This window comes from Paramormyrops kingsleyae, chromosome 17, assembly GCF_048594095.1.
Source record: "Paramormyrops kingsleyae isolate MSU_618 chromosome 17, PKINGS_0.4, whole genome shotgun sequence".
NCBI lineage: Eukaryota > Metazoa > Chordata > Actinopteri > Osteoglossiformes > Mormyridae > Paramormyrops > Paramormyrops kingsleyae.
The window spans coordinates 22927118-22946075 of record NC_132813.1 but is presented as its reverse complement, the minus strand read 5'-3'; the positions used below and the strand labels follow the sequence as shown (position 1 = coordinate 22946075).

General features: G+C 50.7%; 1 protein-coding gene across 1 annotated transcript in view; it reads right to left on the bottom strand.

The window, feature by feature from the left end:
- robo2 (roundabout, axon guidance receptor, homolog 2 (Drosophila)) overlaps positions 1–18958 on the bottom strand; it is a 343506-nt gene that overhangs the window by 52251 nt on the left and 272297 nt on the right. Inside the window, exons 6-11 of the mRNA XM_023838865.2 lie at positions 18228–18348; positions 16855–16993; positions 8223–8359; positions 6727–6738; positions 4108–4232; positions 2375–2546 (exon numbers count right to left, since the gene is read on the bottom strand). Of these exons, the coding sequence (XP_023694633.1) occupies positions 2375–2546; positions 4108–4232; positions 6727–6738; positions 8223–8359; positions 16855–16993; positions 18228–18348 (706 nt within the window). The remainder of the gene's footprint in view (positions 1–2374; positions 2547–4107; positions 4233–6726; positions 6739–8222; positions 8360–16854; positions 16994–18227; positions 18349–18958) is intronic.

The window sequence follows — 18958 nt, the reverse complement described above, 5'->3', positions numbered from 1 at the left end:
CACATGGTGAGAAAAACTCCAGTGTATATAAATCAAAATCTGAAGGCAATCTTCTCCTAAGGTCAAATACAACATAAAAGTGTGATTTAATACATTACGGCCTACAGAGGATACAGTGTAGCATACAGAGACCATCTCGCCCAGAAACACTGGGCGGCTACAGCGTCTTTTTATTATAACCATACCTCAGCAGCATAAGAGCTACCTGGGGGTTCCAGCAAATGGCAGCCAAGTGTTTGGGGGAAGAACATCTGCCTTCGCCTTTGCTGTCTACCTATGAAGCTGGGGAGCTTTGGCCATTTGAAGTCACCGCCTGCTATCGCTGACATTAACCCCCCCACTCCTTCCGCACGGTCCCCCTGCAGGCGCCGGCGTGCCATGGCAATCGGCCCGGCCCTTATTGATCGCTGTGCACAGATGGACACTGCACAGCATCTTAAAGGGAATCCAATCAGGCCTCGATCTGGACCGAGGGCCGCTTCCAGGGTATTGTGGGTGACGGAATGCTGGGCAGGTGGGGGGGCACGTCCCCAAAGGTTAGCTTAACATTTAAGCGCCCCAGCCAGGCGATTGCTTATCTCTCTTTTACACTCAGTGGTTCTCAGGTTCTAGGAGAACATGAGGACTAATGAAAGAAGATGAAGCCTGGCTTTTGGTGCATTCTGGGTGTTAATAACTCTGTGCTCTGCTCCCTGCACCATCGCAGTTTATATTTCAGATTAATTAGCCAGCGTGAATTAATGATGCCTAATGATACCTCTGGAGCTAATTAAGGAGGCTTCTTCCTTAACCTCTCAGCTCGCTCGCAGTCACTCTGCTGGAGTGAGGTAAGCTGAGAAGATGAAGGAACAGCTCGCCCCGTTGCCCGAAAGCCAGGAGGAGGAATGGGAACAGGTGAGCAGGGGCCAGGCATCATGATAGGGGGGGGGGGGCGTTTCCAGAAAGCTCCACAGGAGCGACCTTATCTGTGCTCGGCTACGCAGGAAGGAGCTTTAATGCACTGTGAGGATTATGCTGAGTCCGGAACGGCAAGGAAAACAAAAAAAGGCAAAAGCCACCCGCCCTGTCATAACTAAGAGCAGGCATGCACACAGCGGGAGTCACGGAGCACTTTGAAAGCCTCCGAGCTTAACGGCAGGTATCACCTGCAGTCCCAGTCGATCTCAGGCCATATTTTAGGCCGACAGCCTAAAGCCTGCCCGGAACTCTTCGGAAATCCCTTAATTCTGGTCTGTTCCGTGTTTTATTTCACAGGCGCAGGTGGACGGGAGGGGCAGCGGCGGCTTAATGCGTGCTGAGGTGGGTTCTGGGGTGGGGGATCAGGACGCAAGACGACGGATGGAGGGAGGGACGGCAGACGGAGAGGAGGACAGCAGACGGATGGAGGGAGGGCCAGCAGACGGAGAGGAGGTGCTGAGCACAGAGGCCTTGACTGTCTGCATTGGGATTTTCTCATTACAAATCTCCTTGAACCCGCTCCTCAGCTATCAGACCTCTGTATCGTAAATCACCCGAGTGTCCGCCGGCTCAACCCCCCCCCAAACCTCAACCCCCCCCCAAACCACACACAGACGTGTGTGCTCCATCCTCTGGGCACGCCGCCCGCCCACTCCTCAGCTCCCTCGCTGCGTCCCTGCTTCCCTCATACCTCCGTCTCCCTCACTCTCTCCCTCTCTCAATCACTCGCTCACTTCCCCGGCTCGCAAAGATTGATCATTAAGTTGGTGAGGATTCAAGGGCAGTGCCTTCCCCTGCCTCTCGGGCAGAGCCTGAATAGATGTTTAATTAAATGGTGTCCAGCAAAAGCAGCCAGACAATAGGAGCGAAAGAGGAAGCGGTTAGCGGTTGCAATAGCAAGGTCAGAGGCACTCGCGTAACAAAGCGTGCGGGAGGCCGCCGGCCGCTAGGCTAACCTTCCACGCTGCTTCCTTTCATCGCGTAACAGCCGCGTAAATAAAAAAAAAAGCAGAGAAATACAGCCCTTTTCCATTTAAGCCTTTAATGCCAGCATTTACATTCCAGCTCACTTCAGATTTCCAAGGTCTCGCACATGCCTTTCACCACAGGTGTGTGGCCGTGCGCGTGGGCGCTGGAGCTGAGCGCTTTCACAGAGCGACGGCTGCAAGGTTAGGAGCCAGGGTGGGGGCGCGTTGCGTCTTTGTCAGAGTCGTTTGCTTTTCGTGGGACTCGAGTTAGTGTGTCTATCGGGAATGTGTGTGTTGGTCTCTGTGAGTTGAGGATGCAAGGTTTTTTGTGGGTGTATCGGTGTGTATATCTACAGCAGGAGGCAGAAAGTCTGTGTCTCGGTAATTTTGACCCAGAAGACCTGGGCTCTGCCAGGGCGGCCAGTAGGGGGCGCCGCAGCCCGTCTCACCGTCAGTGACCTCCAGCTGCGCCTTAGCCAGGACGCTTCCCGCCACGGTCAGGGCCTGGCAGATGTAGTAGCCGGCATCGGCGCGCTGCACGCCGGAGATGGTGAGGTCCCCGCCAGGAGACACGGAGAAGCGGCTGTTAGGGTGCTGGGGCTGGTTGGGAAACAGCAGGTTCTGGAGGGGAGGGGGCAGAGAAACAGCCGAGTCAGGGGTGGGGGGGGGGGGATCAGCAGCTGAGTCAGTACTGCCATCCTCACGAGCACCACACGTTTAGGAGCTCTCAGTAAAGCACGCTCACACAGAGAGCGCTCCTGCAAACCACCAAGGTCGCTGGCACTGACCACCCCCGCACTTAACAAAGCTAGCGGTCAGACATCGCGCGGTAAACGCGGTAAACGCGGTAAACGGAGAAATGCATCCCGGCACAGCTAGCTAATGGGAGGCAGGCCATTGCTGACGGGGGACACAGGGAGAGGGTTGGTGTGAGGGGGGGCTCACCTATACACCTCTATCACCTCGTATCCTTGAGCTGCCCCCCCCCACCCCCTTAAATCCTTAGACTAGAGGTAAAGAAAGACATTAGCTGTATTCAATTACAAGTAATGACTTTAATGTGGCAAATGATGTGGTTTTTTTAATTAGCCCCCGCTGCCCTGCACCGGATGATACGCGTCCACTTCATCATCCTCAAGTGTGACAGGAAAGCCTCCCTCTTGCCTAATTACTTAATTACTGCTTTAAATGGTCCTTTCTAACGAATACCTTTGCATCTCATTTAAGAAGGAGAGGGAGTGGCCCAGGTCAAACCCCCGTGTGTGTGTGCGTGTGCACGTGTGTGCGCGTAAGTGTGTGCATGCCTGTGTGTGTGTATGTGTGTCTGCGTGTGCGTGTATGTATATGCGTATAAGCGTCTGTGTGCGTGTGTGTGTATGTGCGTGTATGTGCATGTATATGCGTATAAGCGTGTGTGTGTCTGCGCGTGTGTGTGTGTGCATGTGAGCGGGAATACCTATCCTTATGGGGACACAATGTCCCCATAACGTGATAAATATCCATTTTTTCCCTTATGGGGACCAGTTTCCTGGTCCCCATAAGGGAAAACTCTATTTTATAAAAATCAGTGACTGCTATGAAAAAACTAAAAATGCAAAAACTCTTGTATTTTGTTAGGTTACTTATGGTTATGGTTAGGGCAGGATAGGGGTTAAGGTTGCCATAGTTAGCGTTAGCATTTTTCCCATTGAAATGAATGAGCGGTCCCCATAAGGATATGTTTACCCTACATGTGCGTCCGTGTCTGTGTGTGTGCATATAAAAGTCACCTTATAGGTGGCCACATGTTTTCACCTTCAGGCTGACCCTGCGGCATTTGCATGAGCTCTGGGGTCGACATCATTTACTGGCACCCCCTCGCCGCCCACCAGAGGACCCACTAAGACCTCTGACACAATTCAAACACTGGTGCCCACCCACCATACCCAAAAAGCTCCTCCCAGGACGCCACCCTGGCAATGGCATGGGGCGTTTTCCTCAGCTTCGACGACGGACCCACACGCCTGATCAGCAAATGCAGCTGAGGGCTTTTCCTACAGTATTTTTTAAAAAGGCTTTGGGAGAGCTCACCTGGGTGCTGTCAGCATGACTTCTAAGAGCAGCATGGTTCCTACTGCCTGAACAGTTGCCTGTAGGTCCCATAGGTTCTGTAGGTTCTGCTAGCAGTGGGGAGGCCTCTTACCTGGCTGCCTTCTTTCTGCCAGAACACAGCGGGCTGCGGGTTCCCCCTGGTCTCGCAGGGGAACGTGGCCGTCCGCCCCTGTGCCACGATCTGGTCCCGTGGGCGAATGACAAACTGAGGAGGCGCTATGGAGGATTGGGGAGGGGGCAAGAGGGAGTGAAAAGTCAAAAAAGGGAAGAGCACAAAGAGCTCTGGACATGTGGGGGGTGGGCAGCAGGGTAGCAGGAGGGGCCCAGCGAGGGTCAAGCGGTCCAGGCATCAGCGGGCACAGAATTAGCCGAGTCGTACCAGACAGGGATGTAATTACTAGCCTCCATGCAGGAGCGTTTTATCTGCGTTAGTTTTTGGCTAATTAAGGGAGCATAGAGTGGAGGGCTGACAAGAGCACGTCAGTCACGCTGAAGCCTTTCATGCGAGCAGCTGATCCGGAAAAATGAGTGACAGCACGCAGGTCACCCCCCACCCAACGTGCAAATATCTGCATGGTGCAATTTCACTTTCAATTAGCTGAAAAGACTTCCGGGAAGTTACAGGTAACGTGCAGTTTCAGAGCTTTTACCATTTAGCCCCACTGTGTACCCCAAACGCACTGCCGCATGGGGGAGGGGCCATGGTAAGGAGTGCTTGGCCGGCGAGACCTAAACGCACCTGGGTAATCCCTCCCCATCATTAAAGGGATTTCACTTCCCGAGAAACTCGCACCCCCAAGCTGATGTTTAGTGGAAACCAAGCGATGGTCAATGCCCAGCCATGTAAACGCTGTTACAGAATACAGCTAAAACTGCTCCGAATCCAGAACTCTCTTCTGTACTTTGCTATATTTCTGCTCTATAAACAAACAGTGAGATGTTTCCCAATCCAGTCCTCAGGGAGCCACAAACAGGCGGCATTTTTGCTCTGTCCCAGCTCCCAAAGTGTGGACTGTCTGGTGTCCCCGAGGACGGGTTGGGAAACGCTGGTCTAAGATGTGTCTGACCTCCCTGAAAGCCCACCTGTGCCCCAGCACCTGCAGGGGGGTGGCCTGTCGCTGTCATGATGCCTGCCCGGGGGTGTACGGCACCTTCACCTTCACCTCCTCACCCCCCGCCTCCCGGGAACCTGAGTATGCCCTTCAGAAGAATATCCGTGCCCCTCACCCCCCCAGAATATCTTTATGTGAAACAGAGCCTGCATACTAACAGGCAGTGTTTCTCAGAACGGGAAAAGGCGCGCATAACACACGGTGGTGACAGCCAATCACAGGCAACTTCGCGGGTTCGTCCTGAGAATGACTGTCATCATCACTCTGGGTGAGGGCCCAGACTGAGCTCTGTCACCTTCCCGTGGAATATTATAGGGTGCCTCGTGTATCCTAGGAGACCAATCTGATGGCATTCACTGATTCTGACAGGTAGGAACTGCAAACCTTGGCCTCTAATAGCTCTTTTGAGTCGGTGGGTTAGGTTATCATGCTTTGTCCAAAAGATGCCTGGCTAGAAAATGTGAGCAGGCCCCATATTGAAAACATGCAGGTCTCCCCATGTTCTTTAGAGCTTGCCATCCCATGGCTAGAACTTCAGGACGGCCAGGAGATGGTGTCACTAAACCCCTGGCTCCCCCACACACACACATCCATCACACGCACACACACACACACACACACACATACTATCCCTCATCAAAAAAACATAACAGGCGTATGGATGAAAGGCTGAACATATATAAACTGACATTCAAGCAGAAACAAAAGCCCAGGCTGACACACACACCTGCACACACACTCAGATCCTTTTGAGCTCACATTCAATCATGTTTTATTGAGAGCCTTCCAACAATTACTGTCTCCTTCCTGCAGACGCAAGGAACGTTTCATTTTCCAAATCTGCCACCCGGCTGACAGGCTCCCGATAATCATGCGGCAGCCAGCAGTGCTTCAGCCTCGGAGTCAGACACTCTGCCAGTCTGTGCTCCATCCAGCCGTGTCCCTTTAGCCTTAGGTTTATGAACACACACACGTGCGCACACACACACACACACACACACACACACGTGCAAGCTCTCTCACACACACACACGCACACGCACACACACACACACACACAAGTGCAAGCTCTCTCACACACACACACACACACACGCACAAGTGCAAGCTCTCTCACACACACACACACACAGGTTTGTAGTGGGGACTCTCCATTCATTTCTCTAGAGGTCAGAATCACTCAACATGCATTCTGACACCTGTCAGTCTAGACATCCCACAGGTGTCGGGATTTTACATTCCCAGAAACACAGCTGATTATAAAAGAACCTCCACCAATCCAAAGCAGTAGAAGTGAAATTTCCGCATCCCAGCCAAATGTACCATCCCTTTGACAAAGCCAGATTAGCGTATGTATTTAGAAAGCTTTCGCACACTGTATCTGCTGGTTAGTAGGCATGGGTTAGCGACACTATAGCGTGAACGGGCTACTGGCTAGGTTTGTCCTTCTAGGGTGAGCACTGTGTGGAGAAGCGGTCAAGCCATGCGACCGGGGGGGCGGGGGCATTAATGGGGTTAACTCACAGGCTGGGGAGTGTGTGGGGGGGAGGGACAGTGCCCATGCACCATGGAGGCAGCAAAGGGCTATGGATACTTACCCACTGGGCGATCTGGACACAGAAACAATGGTGTCGTGAGAGGGGAAAAATAAAAACCACAGGAAAGGGAGGACAAAATGGAGGGGGGTAAGAAAAAGAAAGAAGTCAGAATGAATGACGCCCTGCACCATATCAACAGTCACAGATACCAGCTGAAAGTGAGGCTGGTATCAATTATGGGGGGGGGGGGGCTTGTGAATGAGAGACACTCTGGGGTCAAATGAGAACATCCTCTCTGGGTTATTTAGTTACCACCAAAATGTGACCAGCGACCCCTAATCAGTCTCATTATCTCTACTGCTAGGTCTTGCCAATATGACTGATTCATTGCTTCATTTCTGATTGATTTTTGACTTCCTGTTGGTATCTGGGTACCAATGCTGGCCTTTCCACAATGGCTGTGTTAATAGGATTCCCGTTGTAGTATAGCTCCACCTGGTGGAATACTCAAGTATGGAATTTACCTTAACGTAATCAGAGGTAATTTGCATAAATTAATTACTTTACCATCAATTTTCCCACCTCTCTAGATTGAATTTGTGCAGTAAGCTTTAGATAAGAGTGTGTTGAGAATGGCAAAACCTTAACACCCCTGTACTACATTCACCGTGCACCTGAAGTGGACCCTACAGGCTGGGGCATCAAGCCTCAACCCCCCCCCCCCCCCCCCCCCCCACACCTGCCCTGGATCCCCCTCCAAGTGACTCACAGAGGCCTCAGAAGGTCTGATTTACAGCATTTATTAGGAGGAAGTGGGGAGGTTATAGCAAAAAATGCTTTTATTGACCCCCCTCTGCTGAGTAATGCATGATTGGTACCAGTAACATGTGACGCAGCTTCAATGGGCATATGGTGAGAGAGAATTCAAGCCTGTGGAGACCCTGAGCCTGAGAGGGTTCGTTCATTAGCTGAGGAGCATAGTTACACTGTAATGTTCCAACAATGCTAGCATTAAAGCTCTAAAGCCCTCCCTCTTGCTCATTTAACAATACCTGATTGCGGCTCAATGGAATTATAACAATCGATTGTAACCTATTTCTAATCCTAATGTCTATAAATAACCAACTTGATGCTAAATGGTTTTCTACCCCCAAAAATGTGTCTTTTGACGTGGGAGGGTTTCGGTAATTATGATCTCCCTCACACCTCACTGGAAAGGGATGTCATCAGCGAAAGGTGGTGAAACATGGGCTTCACTGTGACTCACTGTACTCAGCGAGCTGTAATGTGGTCGGAACGCAGGCTGTGCAGCCCATTCACCTCACACGCTGTGGAATTGCCTCTGTGTTCATCTTAGTAGGAATAACAACTCATTTAAAGCAACGCGCTTTAACGTTACGTTAATGCTAAGACATCGGTGGCCATGTGCTTCTACTCAGCTAATGCTAAAAGAGCCAAAGCCAGGCGCCAAAAATGATTCTTTGCAATATGCTAAATGTATCAGAGGACATGCCCATGTACACTAACCGCAGCCCCGCCCATCGGCCCGTACTCACCTCTGACAGTCAGGGTGGCGATGGCCTCCACTTTGCCCACACGGTTCTCTGCCACGCAGGTGAAACTGCCCTCATCGCTGCCTGATGCCTTCTTGATCCGCAGCAGATAGTCATCTTTGTCATACTTGATCTCATACCTAGAGAACAAGAGAAGCTTCAGAAGGTTGAGAGGGATTTACAGGCTCTCCGCAATACTGACGGATGTGCCAGTCTCATTTTCCATTGTAATTGCCTTTTAAACTCCATAAAACATTGATAATGCCTTCCAGTCCTAAGCGTGATTATCCAAACAGGAAAAGCTGTGGCTCACAAGTGAAAGAGGAGAGAAGAACAGCATTATGTCACTCAGAAGCAGGCCACCGAAACAATGATGGGTGAAACGGAAGGATGCAGGAGTGCACCTGCTCACATGGACACTGAGCCCCGACTCCATAAGCATCTGAGTCGAACAGACCAGATACATGGCATGTTGCTGCTGCATCAGCACGATGGTGGAGGTTGGCTAGAGCAGGCCGGTGGCGGGCAGAGAGGAGGCTGGGAGGATCCCCAGTGTCTGTCACGCTCTGGGGGTTTTCGACAAGTCAAGCGGAGGGGGGTGGGGGGTGGGTAAAGTGTGGCAGTGGAAAAGGCATGGCTGGTGGTGCGGTCTGTCTTGGGGCACGTTGGTGGGGGCGAGTGGCACCGAGCAGCCTGATCATCTCAACATTGTCGTGTCTGCAGCCTCATAAAGGGGGCATCGCTGAGGGGTGGTGAAGGGAACTGGGGGAGGGGGGAAAGAGCAGCAGAAAAGATTTGGGAAAAAACTAGCTTTCAATGATGAAGTTAAACTGGGAAATGATTACCCTGAAAAGCAAAAGACACACACAGCTATGCTCACTGGCCTGTAACCCCTGAAAGGGAACGATCAGAAAAGGAGGGTTCAGCAACTTAGATGAAACCTCCAGCTGATTTCACCAGGCTGGAGTGGTGGCTCTGAGGGTATAGGGATCTGTGCCAGCAACTGGAACGTTGCTGGTTTGAATCGCATGAGTGATTTTACTTCGTTGGGCCCTTCTGCAAAGCGTTAATCTACGTCCAGCCCGGTAAGCAGGTCCTCCAACTTACAGGGAAAAACTTGGGGGTTGGTGGCAGGACTGGCACTCCAGCCACTGGAATAAAAAAAATCACACTGGTCCATTCGGACTAGTGTGGTGCTGAGGTATCACCTGCCATATGGCTGCACTCAGGTTCTCATCCCTGAGGTGGTTTGTCGTGTGGTGGGTGTGGCAACGCACTGTAATCAGCGCATGATCCTCACCTCACCTCACTTCACCCAGCAGTGCAGGTGTCTCACGCTACCACCCACTGAACAAGTATCTGAATGATAACTATTAAAGCCCTTAATCTGTCATTGCCTCTTTATTATATATCATTTCCAAGAAAATAAACTTTAATGACATATTTATTGTACTGTATTCCTGAGCTATGACTATCCGTTAAGCCTACCAACAGGCTTTGAGTGAAAAACAAAGGTTATGCAACTGGCCGACGGGTTAGTGCTTTGCCAACGAGGGCAAACGAAGCTCAGTAAAGAAAGCCGTCATTGTTCCATTTCATAAACTGTCATCTAATGACAGCATGACGCAGCGAATTTCAGACGAGCCCACATGACAGTAAAAGCAAAGAGCCTAAGCGACCGGGCTTTTCCATAACTGCCCCAGGCCGATGCGGAAATGGGGGAAGATGAGAGAGACAGTGGGGTGGGCAGGGGGGGCATTGGCATTACGTGAGAAGGAGCTTCGTTACAGTTTGGGGGGGGGGGGGCTGAATCAGCACTGACAGGTCCTTTCATACAAACACGCGTGTTGGCCAATCATGCACACGGTGTGTTGCCGACAGCTCCCCCGGCCCGCCATGTGCAGGCATGTACACAATCAGGCGTGCAGACAAGGGCACAGCACAATACACACACACACACACACACCACGCCAGGTCACACACACCCAAACATACACAGGAAGTGCAGGAATGCAGTCATTTCTGCTGCTCAAGGGTGTGATTGTCAAGGTTTGTGATTGTATATAAGGCACATTCACTCAGAAAATAAAAGGTAAACGAGGATACAAAGTACAGTACGTGGTGTAAAGCACGTGGTGTAAAGTACATGGTGTAAAGTACGTGGTGTAAAGTACATGGTGTAAAGTACATGGTGTGCATCCAGAGCTAATTAGACAGTTAACATCCATCCCATCATGCTTAGCGCAGTTTGTGAAAATGCACAGGCCCATTTGCCAATAGGAGATTTCAGTGGCTCTGGCAGGGAGGTGATTGTTGGGGCTGGTGCAGGGGGAGCTTCTGTGACAAAGATCTCTGATGTTTCATGACACACAGAGGCTAAGGTAGTGCTTGCATGGGCCTCTGAGGGAAAGCCTTCTTCTCATAGAGGGAGCCGGCTGAAAGTGTGCACTCCTTGGGTAACAGATGAGCAGCTCCAAAGCAGCTGACTGCAAATGTCAATCCAAGGTGTGAGCATGCAGTTCCATTAAGTACTTCATAGACGGGGATACTATGGTTGGATTGCAGCCCCTTTAAACCTCAAAATGAGCTTTTGCAATAGACTTGTCTACCAAGCAATGGAAGAAAAGTGATCTGGACAGATGGACAGATGAGTCGTCCTTTAGCCAATTCTGAAAAAGCTCAGGTCAAAAGAAGCCTACAAGCTGAGTGTCTTTTTCACAACAGCGAAGGCTTCTGGCTGATTTAAGACGGTGTAGAGGACATTCTCCTGGCATAGTTTCTGTCCACTCCAAGTAGATGCAAATAAATACAAAGCAATTCTGAGTGCTTACTATCATCCTAAGGCTGCGGCAATATACTCCTTGTAGGCATGGAATCTTCCAGATTTCTTGCCCCCATCTACACAGCACAAGCAGCCGCTGAATGGTGTGATGAGCATGGTAATAATGTCAGCCGCGTGTCACGGCGTTTCATAGCACCAGAACTCAACCCAGCTGAGCGTTTATAGTTTTTCGATACTGTCAACAAGACAGCAGATGACGGGACTCATTATCTGCAGCAGGCCTGTTCTGGTGGAACCTGGCACCCTAATTAAGGCCATATATATCTCATTGTGTCCGTTATTTTCGCCCCAACGCTGGAGGCCCTGGGGAGACACATCAGCCTCATGCTCATATGCACATGCATGCCAGGCCTGTGCACAGATGAACAGAATGGAGGGCAGACGGCAGTGCAGGGCAGGCTGTGATTTCCAAGTTCACCTGTCTAGGGTGCCGCATAAGTAAGGCGAGGCAGGACTGCCTGACAGCTCATTGGAGGGTTTGACATGCTCCCAGTATGGCTGCGAGTCGCATTTTTGGCCCTTAAGTTTCTCGGGACGCTTTGGCTGCCTCTCTCTCTCACCCTCTTTTTCTTCCTTATCCTCAGCGCTCGCCGCCATTTCTCTTTCTTCTTTTCTTCTTCGTGTCACTCACCAACTCCCCCCCCCCAAATCTGAAACCCCCTCGGCCTTCTTTGCTGCCCCACCACCCCACCCCTGCCCCATCCCCCTGCCCACTCAAAAGGCTCGATTACAGTAAACGGTGTTTAACATTCTGCCGCTCCAGCGCCTGAGGTACGACTGGAGCGAAGGAGCCTCCCAGGTGAGAGGGGGCCAGCTGTTTGCTGACTATGCTGCGTGGAGACGGACTCCTACTTCTCCCAGAGAGCGCAATGGTGGCTCAAAGCACCGGCGTGACCAAAGGGAGCCGCAGTAACCTGTCCAGCATCTGTCATCCACGCAAGGACATCAGTGAGCCAAAGGCCCAGGCCTCCGCTCCAGCTCCGCCTCCCAGCGGGCTCACACCGTCCTCAGTATGGCGCCTGATGCTGACTGTCCAGATCCTGTTATCCAGATACTGGCAGGGCACTAGGCGCACGTCTGAAGGGCTCTCGCGTGCATGACGTGGACTCACAGGTCGAGTGGAGCAGATGGCAGCGCTCAGACACAGCCAAACATCTGCCAGCAGCACCTCCACACACAAACACACACTCACACACACTCTTAAACAAAGGAACCCGCACCAGAACACGCAAACAGGCGGCCGCCGGACACGAGAGCACAGATGGTGCTTCTCCGATATGCTCACGGATGTGTCACTCACACACAAGCTGATTGACTCACACTTACACAAACGTTCACACAAAACACTCACGGCAGCCCGGCAGTGCAAGCGCTGTCTGTCCGGTACAAGCAGGACTCTGTCACACACGCCTTCACAAGTTACTGTTACATGTCTACATTCAGTCACCTGCAGAGACACGCAGGCTGCACGCTGGCGATCGCACATGCTGAACTACGAGCACGTAAGCGATCTAGGATAAATACGCAGGCGCTTAGTGAGACACACACACACACACACACACACACACACACACAGGCATGCTTGTCCATCAGCTGTCTGAAAAATGAGGGGCTACATACAGAGACCATAACACAGGGATCCAGTGTTCAGGGATACAGTTCTGAGAGGGATGGAATGGACCCTCCCCCCAACAGCCACATCTCTCCAACCCCCCCCCCCCCCACAAACATGGATTCTCAGCATTCAAAGGGTCACAAGCCTTGGCTGGCATTCTTTCACTCTGATGGTCCCCAGTGTGGGTCCAGTGGTTCAAAGGGCAAATGCAAATTAACCCTAAGATCAGGCCACATGCACAGAGCTGTCAGCACAAGGAGAGGCTGGAATAGGCTCCTCCCACTGGAGTGTAGCTATACCTAAATGCTAGCTTCTCTTTTCCAGGTTTCTTCCCTTGTCTCCAATTTTGCCTCCTCTCTCCAGCCCTGCCCCCTCTGCTCTAGTCCCGCCCCCTCTGCTCTAGTCCCGCCTCTTCCTTTCACAATTACAGCAGCACCCCCATCCGGGCCCCACATCACATCAGCCCCATTGCCTCTTATGTCCAAATCCCTTTCCTCTTCACGGCACTGTGGTACCGGCTCCATCCCTGTCTGCTTAAGCCCTGTTCCAACACTGCCCCAACTGTTCCAGGCCTGCGCCTCCGCCTGTGTCGAAGCCTGGTAATCTCTCTGACTTCATTAAAGTGCCATTTGCTCAGCTGAGACTCCTGCCATCACCATCACCGGAGGGCGCCGGGGGGGTCTGGGGTGGGCGCATTTACAGAGAGGTTCTGGAGAGGCACAGAAGTCTCTCTCTCTCCTTCTTATCATACTAATAAGGACAATGTAACCTTTCCAGATGAAGAGTAAACACTGCACTCATGAAGCCTCAAAGAGAACCAGCCCTTATCGCGCAAACTCATTCATACTCCCGAACCCCACAGCACCCCCAGCTTTACTTAACAATGTCGAGAGAACAAACTCCAGCAGCAGATGAGAGAGGAATGGAGGGATGACGACAAAGATTCCGGGCAAAGATAAGGGAGAGGAGAAGGAGGAAAGAGAAGAGAGACGCAGAGAGAGAACAGGAGAAAGTGGGGAACCACGGATTAAACGCAATTTACGGTTTATATAAACCAGACCTTAAAGGCAAACTGGCCTCTCTGAATAACTCAGTGGGGGGGGTGTCAGGCTAGAGAACAAACCGTACGTTGTGACGAAAATGTGCAGTAAGGAGTCTCTGTCAGCCTGCATTACTAACACAGCTGGAGGTCAGGGCCTGTTTAATTAACTTCAGCACCATGTCTGTGTGTTGGGAGGAGACCGAATTACCCCACAATCTGATAAAGACCTGCTATTCTGACATAGTGGGGGCCACCGTTTCAGTCTTATACTCAATTTTACAAAAATCTGTGACTGCAATCAAAAAACTATAAATGTCAAAAGTCTTGCTAAAAGTTGGTTACTTATGGTTAAGGTTAGTGCTGGGCAGGGGTTAAAGTTGTCATGGCGGGGAATAGAGTTTTTCCCACAGAAATGAATGGAGACTCTTTCACAAACATATGAGTAGAAATGTCTGTGTGTGTATGTGTGTGTGTGTGGATTATCTTTGACCAAATGTTCCTACAATGTGACTGCAGAAAGATCTGTGACTGCAATCAAAAAACTAAAAATGCCAAAAGTGTGTGTGCATGTGCGTGTGGATGTGTGTGTGTGTGTATGTGTGCATGTGCGTGTGTATGTGTGTGTGTGTGAGTGTGTGTGTGTGTGTATGTGTATGTGTGTATGTGCGAACGGGTTTACCTATCCTTATGGGGACATAATGTCTTCATAACGTGATAAATATCCGTTTTTTTTCCCTTATGGGGACCGGTTTCCTGGTCCCTATAAGGGAAAACTCTATTTTATAAAAATCAGTGACTGCTATGAAAAAACTAAAAATGCAAAAACTCTTGTATTTTGTTAGGTTACTTATGGTTATGGTTAGGGCAGGGTAGGGGTTAAGGCTGTCATAGTTAGCGTTAGCATTTTTCCCATTGAAATGAATGAGCGGTCCCCATAAGGATATGTTTACCCTACATGTGTGTGTGTGTGTGTGTATGTGTGCATGTGTATGTGTATGCAGCCATGGCCCTTTTGTCTAGTGGAATGTTTGAAAACGTGCGGTTTAGCATAATTCCACAACCCCCCCAGCGGGCAGCCTGTCTTATGTTAGGACACTGTAGATCACCCGGAGACACAGATACAGGCTTTGTGCCGCATAATGGCTTTGGGGAAACGACACAGGCAGCTATCAGATAACAGCACGATCGGAATAATTCCTCCGTGTCACAGTTCCATTTAAATGTGACATAAACTATGGAAAATAAAGGTTAAGACAAACATTGCCGCTCGTCAGCCTCACTGACATTAGTGCCACTGAGATAACGATACAGTCGCATTACCCCCTCACTCTTCCTCTCTCCTTACTTCCCTCTTCATTTCCTATCTTTTCAGATATAACTTCAGAAGGCCTGATACATATGGCGGCAACTGTCAGCCTGAATGCAAATGGATTCATAAACGTCTTCACCTAATTCCTTTCCACAGGCTCATTCTTTGGCTTCCAATTACAGTTTTCCCAGACAAGCCTGGATACAGCAGCAGGAACAGATGGGCCTCTCTTTAAACTACAGCCTTCAAGTCAGCAAAAACAACAAATCCCAATACTGTATGAGAAACAGGAGACAATATAAGGGACACTCATGGGAGGAGGCCAGGAGGGAATGAGACCAACCAACAGCAGCTAGATAGGCAGCAGTGAAAAGGATATTTGTTCATTATCTCAGTGTGTGTTGTGGTCCCACTGACCTCCAGCCTATCAGGAACAAACAGGGTGTCATCATGCTTCCCGACCATCGTGAGGTCATTGTGAGGTCACTGTTGGCTTGGCCCAGGTTTGGATAACACCAAACAAACTTTGTAGGCAGGTTCTCTCAGTGGGCTAATATTACACAACCTTGGAAGTTTCTGTGAGCGACAATGAAGGAACCCAGACTATTCTGGCAGCTGGAGTCAGTTCCATGACTGCGAGGAACCACCAAGAGAGCAGCGGCATCTCGTAAACTAAGAGGCATGACACACAACCCAGACATGCACATGTAAAATATACACAGAGGCACACAGTCATACACACACACACACACACACACAACATAAAGCATGTGTGAATGTAGACAGGAGCTGAAGGTCGCTCCCCATGCCGAATCCAGAGCAGAGCCGAACAAGCTGCCCCCCCCCCGGCACCGACCCTGCAGGAGCCACTCGGTCACCCGGCTCTGACCTTCGCGATTATTTACGGAGATGCGGCCATGATCAGCATAGTGCAGTTACAGCCCATCTCCACGAGCTCCTTCTGTCTAATGGGAGCCGTTCATCCAAGAAACAATGGCAGCCATACAGCGAATATCACTGGGCTCAGAATAAAGGAGAGCAAAATGGTTTCTGTCCACGTGCATGTCTGTGTGTGTGGGATGTTAGCTATTATATAAAGGTAAATGCCGTAATTGGATTTCTATTGATTACCCTTGAGAAGCCCTGCAGCTCATCAGCTGTAAGGCCATGTCTTGGAGGAGCGCTGTATAACACTCTCACTTCCGACGTCTACGTTTATCACCGAAGGAGCGGGTCATGTGAACGACAGGGATTCAAAGCACCGCTCAACGCCGGGCTGCCGCTCTAAGCAGCCCCTGCCCCCGCCAAGTCTCACCTCCTCCTCCTCATCAATAAGGTCTTTGTTATGTGGCCCGACACCTCGCACCTCCAGCAGCCACCACTGACACCCAGCACAACTGGCAATAGTCCAAGGATGCAGCAACGTGGCATGGGGAGGAGGCGTAGGGGGACAGCGTGGGGAGGAGGCATAGAGGGACAGCATGGGGGGAGGTGCAGAGGGACAGCATGGAGGGAGGTGCAGAGGGGCAGCATGGAGAGGAGTCATAAGGGAACAGCATGGGAAGGAGCAATAGAGGGACAGCATGGGGGGAGGTCCAGAGGGGCAGCAAGGAGAGGAGGCGTAAAGGGACAGCACGGGGGAGGCATAAGGGGTCAGCGTGGGGAGGATATGTAGAGGGACAGCAGGGTGAGGAGGCATAGAAGGACAGTGTGGTGAAGAGGCATAGGGAGACAGCGTGGGGGGAGGCATAGGGAGACAGTGTGAGGAGGAGGCATAGGGAGACAGCGTGAGGAGGAGGCATAGGGAGGTGGGCCAGCCTCACTTACCTGCCGCGGGGCACGTCCATGTCGTCCTTCCTCCAGCGCACAGTTGGCTGCGGGTCGCCCTGCGCCTGGCACCGGAACTCTACCACCTCGTCTTCCAGAACCACCTGGTTGATGGGCCGCCGCAGGAAAGTGGGACGCTCTGGGGGGGGGGGGGGGGCGGTGTCGAGGACAGGATGGTTATGTACTGTATAGCAGGACACGCACAGAGAAAGAGGCATGACCCTCGCGTGGCAGTCCAGTACATTCCCCAGTACAATTAAACCAGTTTAAAAGTGAAATATTTGCTTTGGTAGTGATATAATGGAGACCACACGCAAACATTTTGGTGTGACACTGACAAGGGCATAGGGAGTTCAGACCCAATCCCCATAATTTCAATTGCTTTGTGTTGTCTACAAACCAACGGTGTCCATCATGTGAGTGCCTAGATCCAAGCGTGGAGGAGGGGTCTCACAGCTGGGAGAGGGGGGTGGGGTGGGTGATGCCAACCCAGGGAGGGGGGTTGTTTCTCTGTAAATTACTGGAAATTTTGCATGATTGTCCCTTGGTAAATTTTACAATTTTGCAGTGGATTTTCCTGCGCTTTGGTAGGGATATCCTTTGATATTTCACATTGCTATTCATCAGGTGATGACATTTACTACTGATGAACATGAGTGCCATTTCACAGCTTTTGGGACCAGCTGATAAGGTCTACTGGTTCGAATTGTAATTTCCTATGGAATATATGACTGGGAGAAAGGTGTGGGAAGCAAGGATAATATACCACTAATATAGTGACAGCAAAAGCACAGGGCATTTACAAGTCTGTATAAGCAGGAGAGTCAGAGGAGTCGGTGCCCCCAGCAGTGACTGGGCAGTGCGTGGGACGGGGCCCCCATGTGGCCAGGAGGCATAGCCAAGGCATGGGTGGCAGCTTACTGTCTGCACAGAGACCTCCTCTAATCTGAGGTCATCTTCTGCCCCCAGCCCAGATGGGAAGCTTGTCCAGTCTGACAAAACAAGTGTACGTTTCTGAATAAACCCATTGTGAGAAAATGATGGTAATTATCTGCAATTTTCCGATGCCAAAGACGCAGGCTCACTTTCTGTATGCAGTGAGTGTGCCTGGTGTTTGTAATGTAAGCTAAACTCCACAACAAAGCCAAGTAAGTATAATTTAAAGAGCAGCTAAAACGTGGGTTAAACCAACAGTCACTCTCCGGAGACAGGTGACAGTCCTGGGCTTTCTGAAGCACTGCGGGGGAAAATCTGTCACTCTCTGTTAACCACCCACTCATTCCATTTTAGCCAGCGTCAGCAAGGCTGGAAGCCACAAGTCGTCATCCTTACAACCCAAAGCCATACTTCTGAGACCCACCCAACAAGCTTACCGAAAACAGTGAGTTGGGCTGTCTCGCTGTCCCTCTCGCCCACCATGTTGGTGCCCACGCAGATGTACATGCCAGCATCGCTCTTCCTTGTGTTGGAGATCATGAGCTTCCCTCCCCGGATCTGAGGGACACACACCCATTAGCTACACGTAGCTCCATAAGGCAGCAGGAGGTTCTAGTCGGGGGTGGGGTGGGGAGGGGCAGTCTGCCCCTCAAAGATTCCAGAATAAACCATGACAGGTTAACTGCTTTGGCGCTCTTGGGTATATTAACAGGAATCGCTTCAGTTCACAACCACTCCAGCTGCAGAGGTGGACAAAAGGCTCAGACTGAGAGCCATGTACGGATTTAGATCAGGGGTTCTCAAAGTCTGGACCGAACTGCAAGTTAGAGATGGTCGATAATGCACATTATGAATCAATATGGTTTATTTAAAAAGGCTTGATGGTTTGAAGTACAATACAAAATGCAGAACCACCAAACTTTGCACACAAAACTTGTCATAATTGCTCCCCCAATGACAGTGAGTCAAAATGATCAGTGAGCTGTAAACTAGCCTTTATTTTAAGTTCCCATTATTGCTATGTATTGATGTGTATATGAACACTGTTAATTCAGTAACATTCCTGAAATGCTGTTTTGTTTATGAAAATTATTCTGGACCTCTGACTTTGAACAAAAATCTCATGTGGATGAAAAAGTCTGAGCAGCCCTAATCTAGAGGATGACTA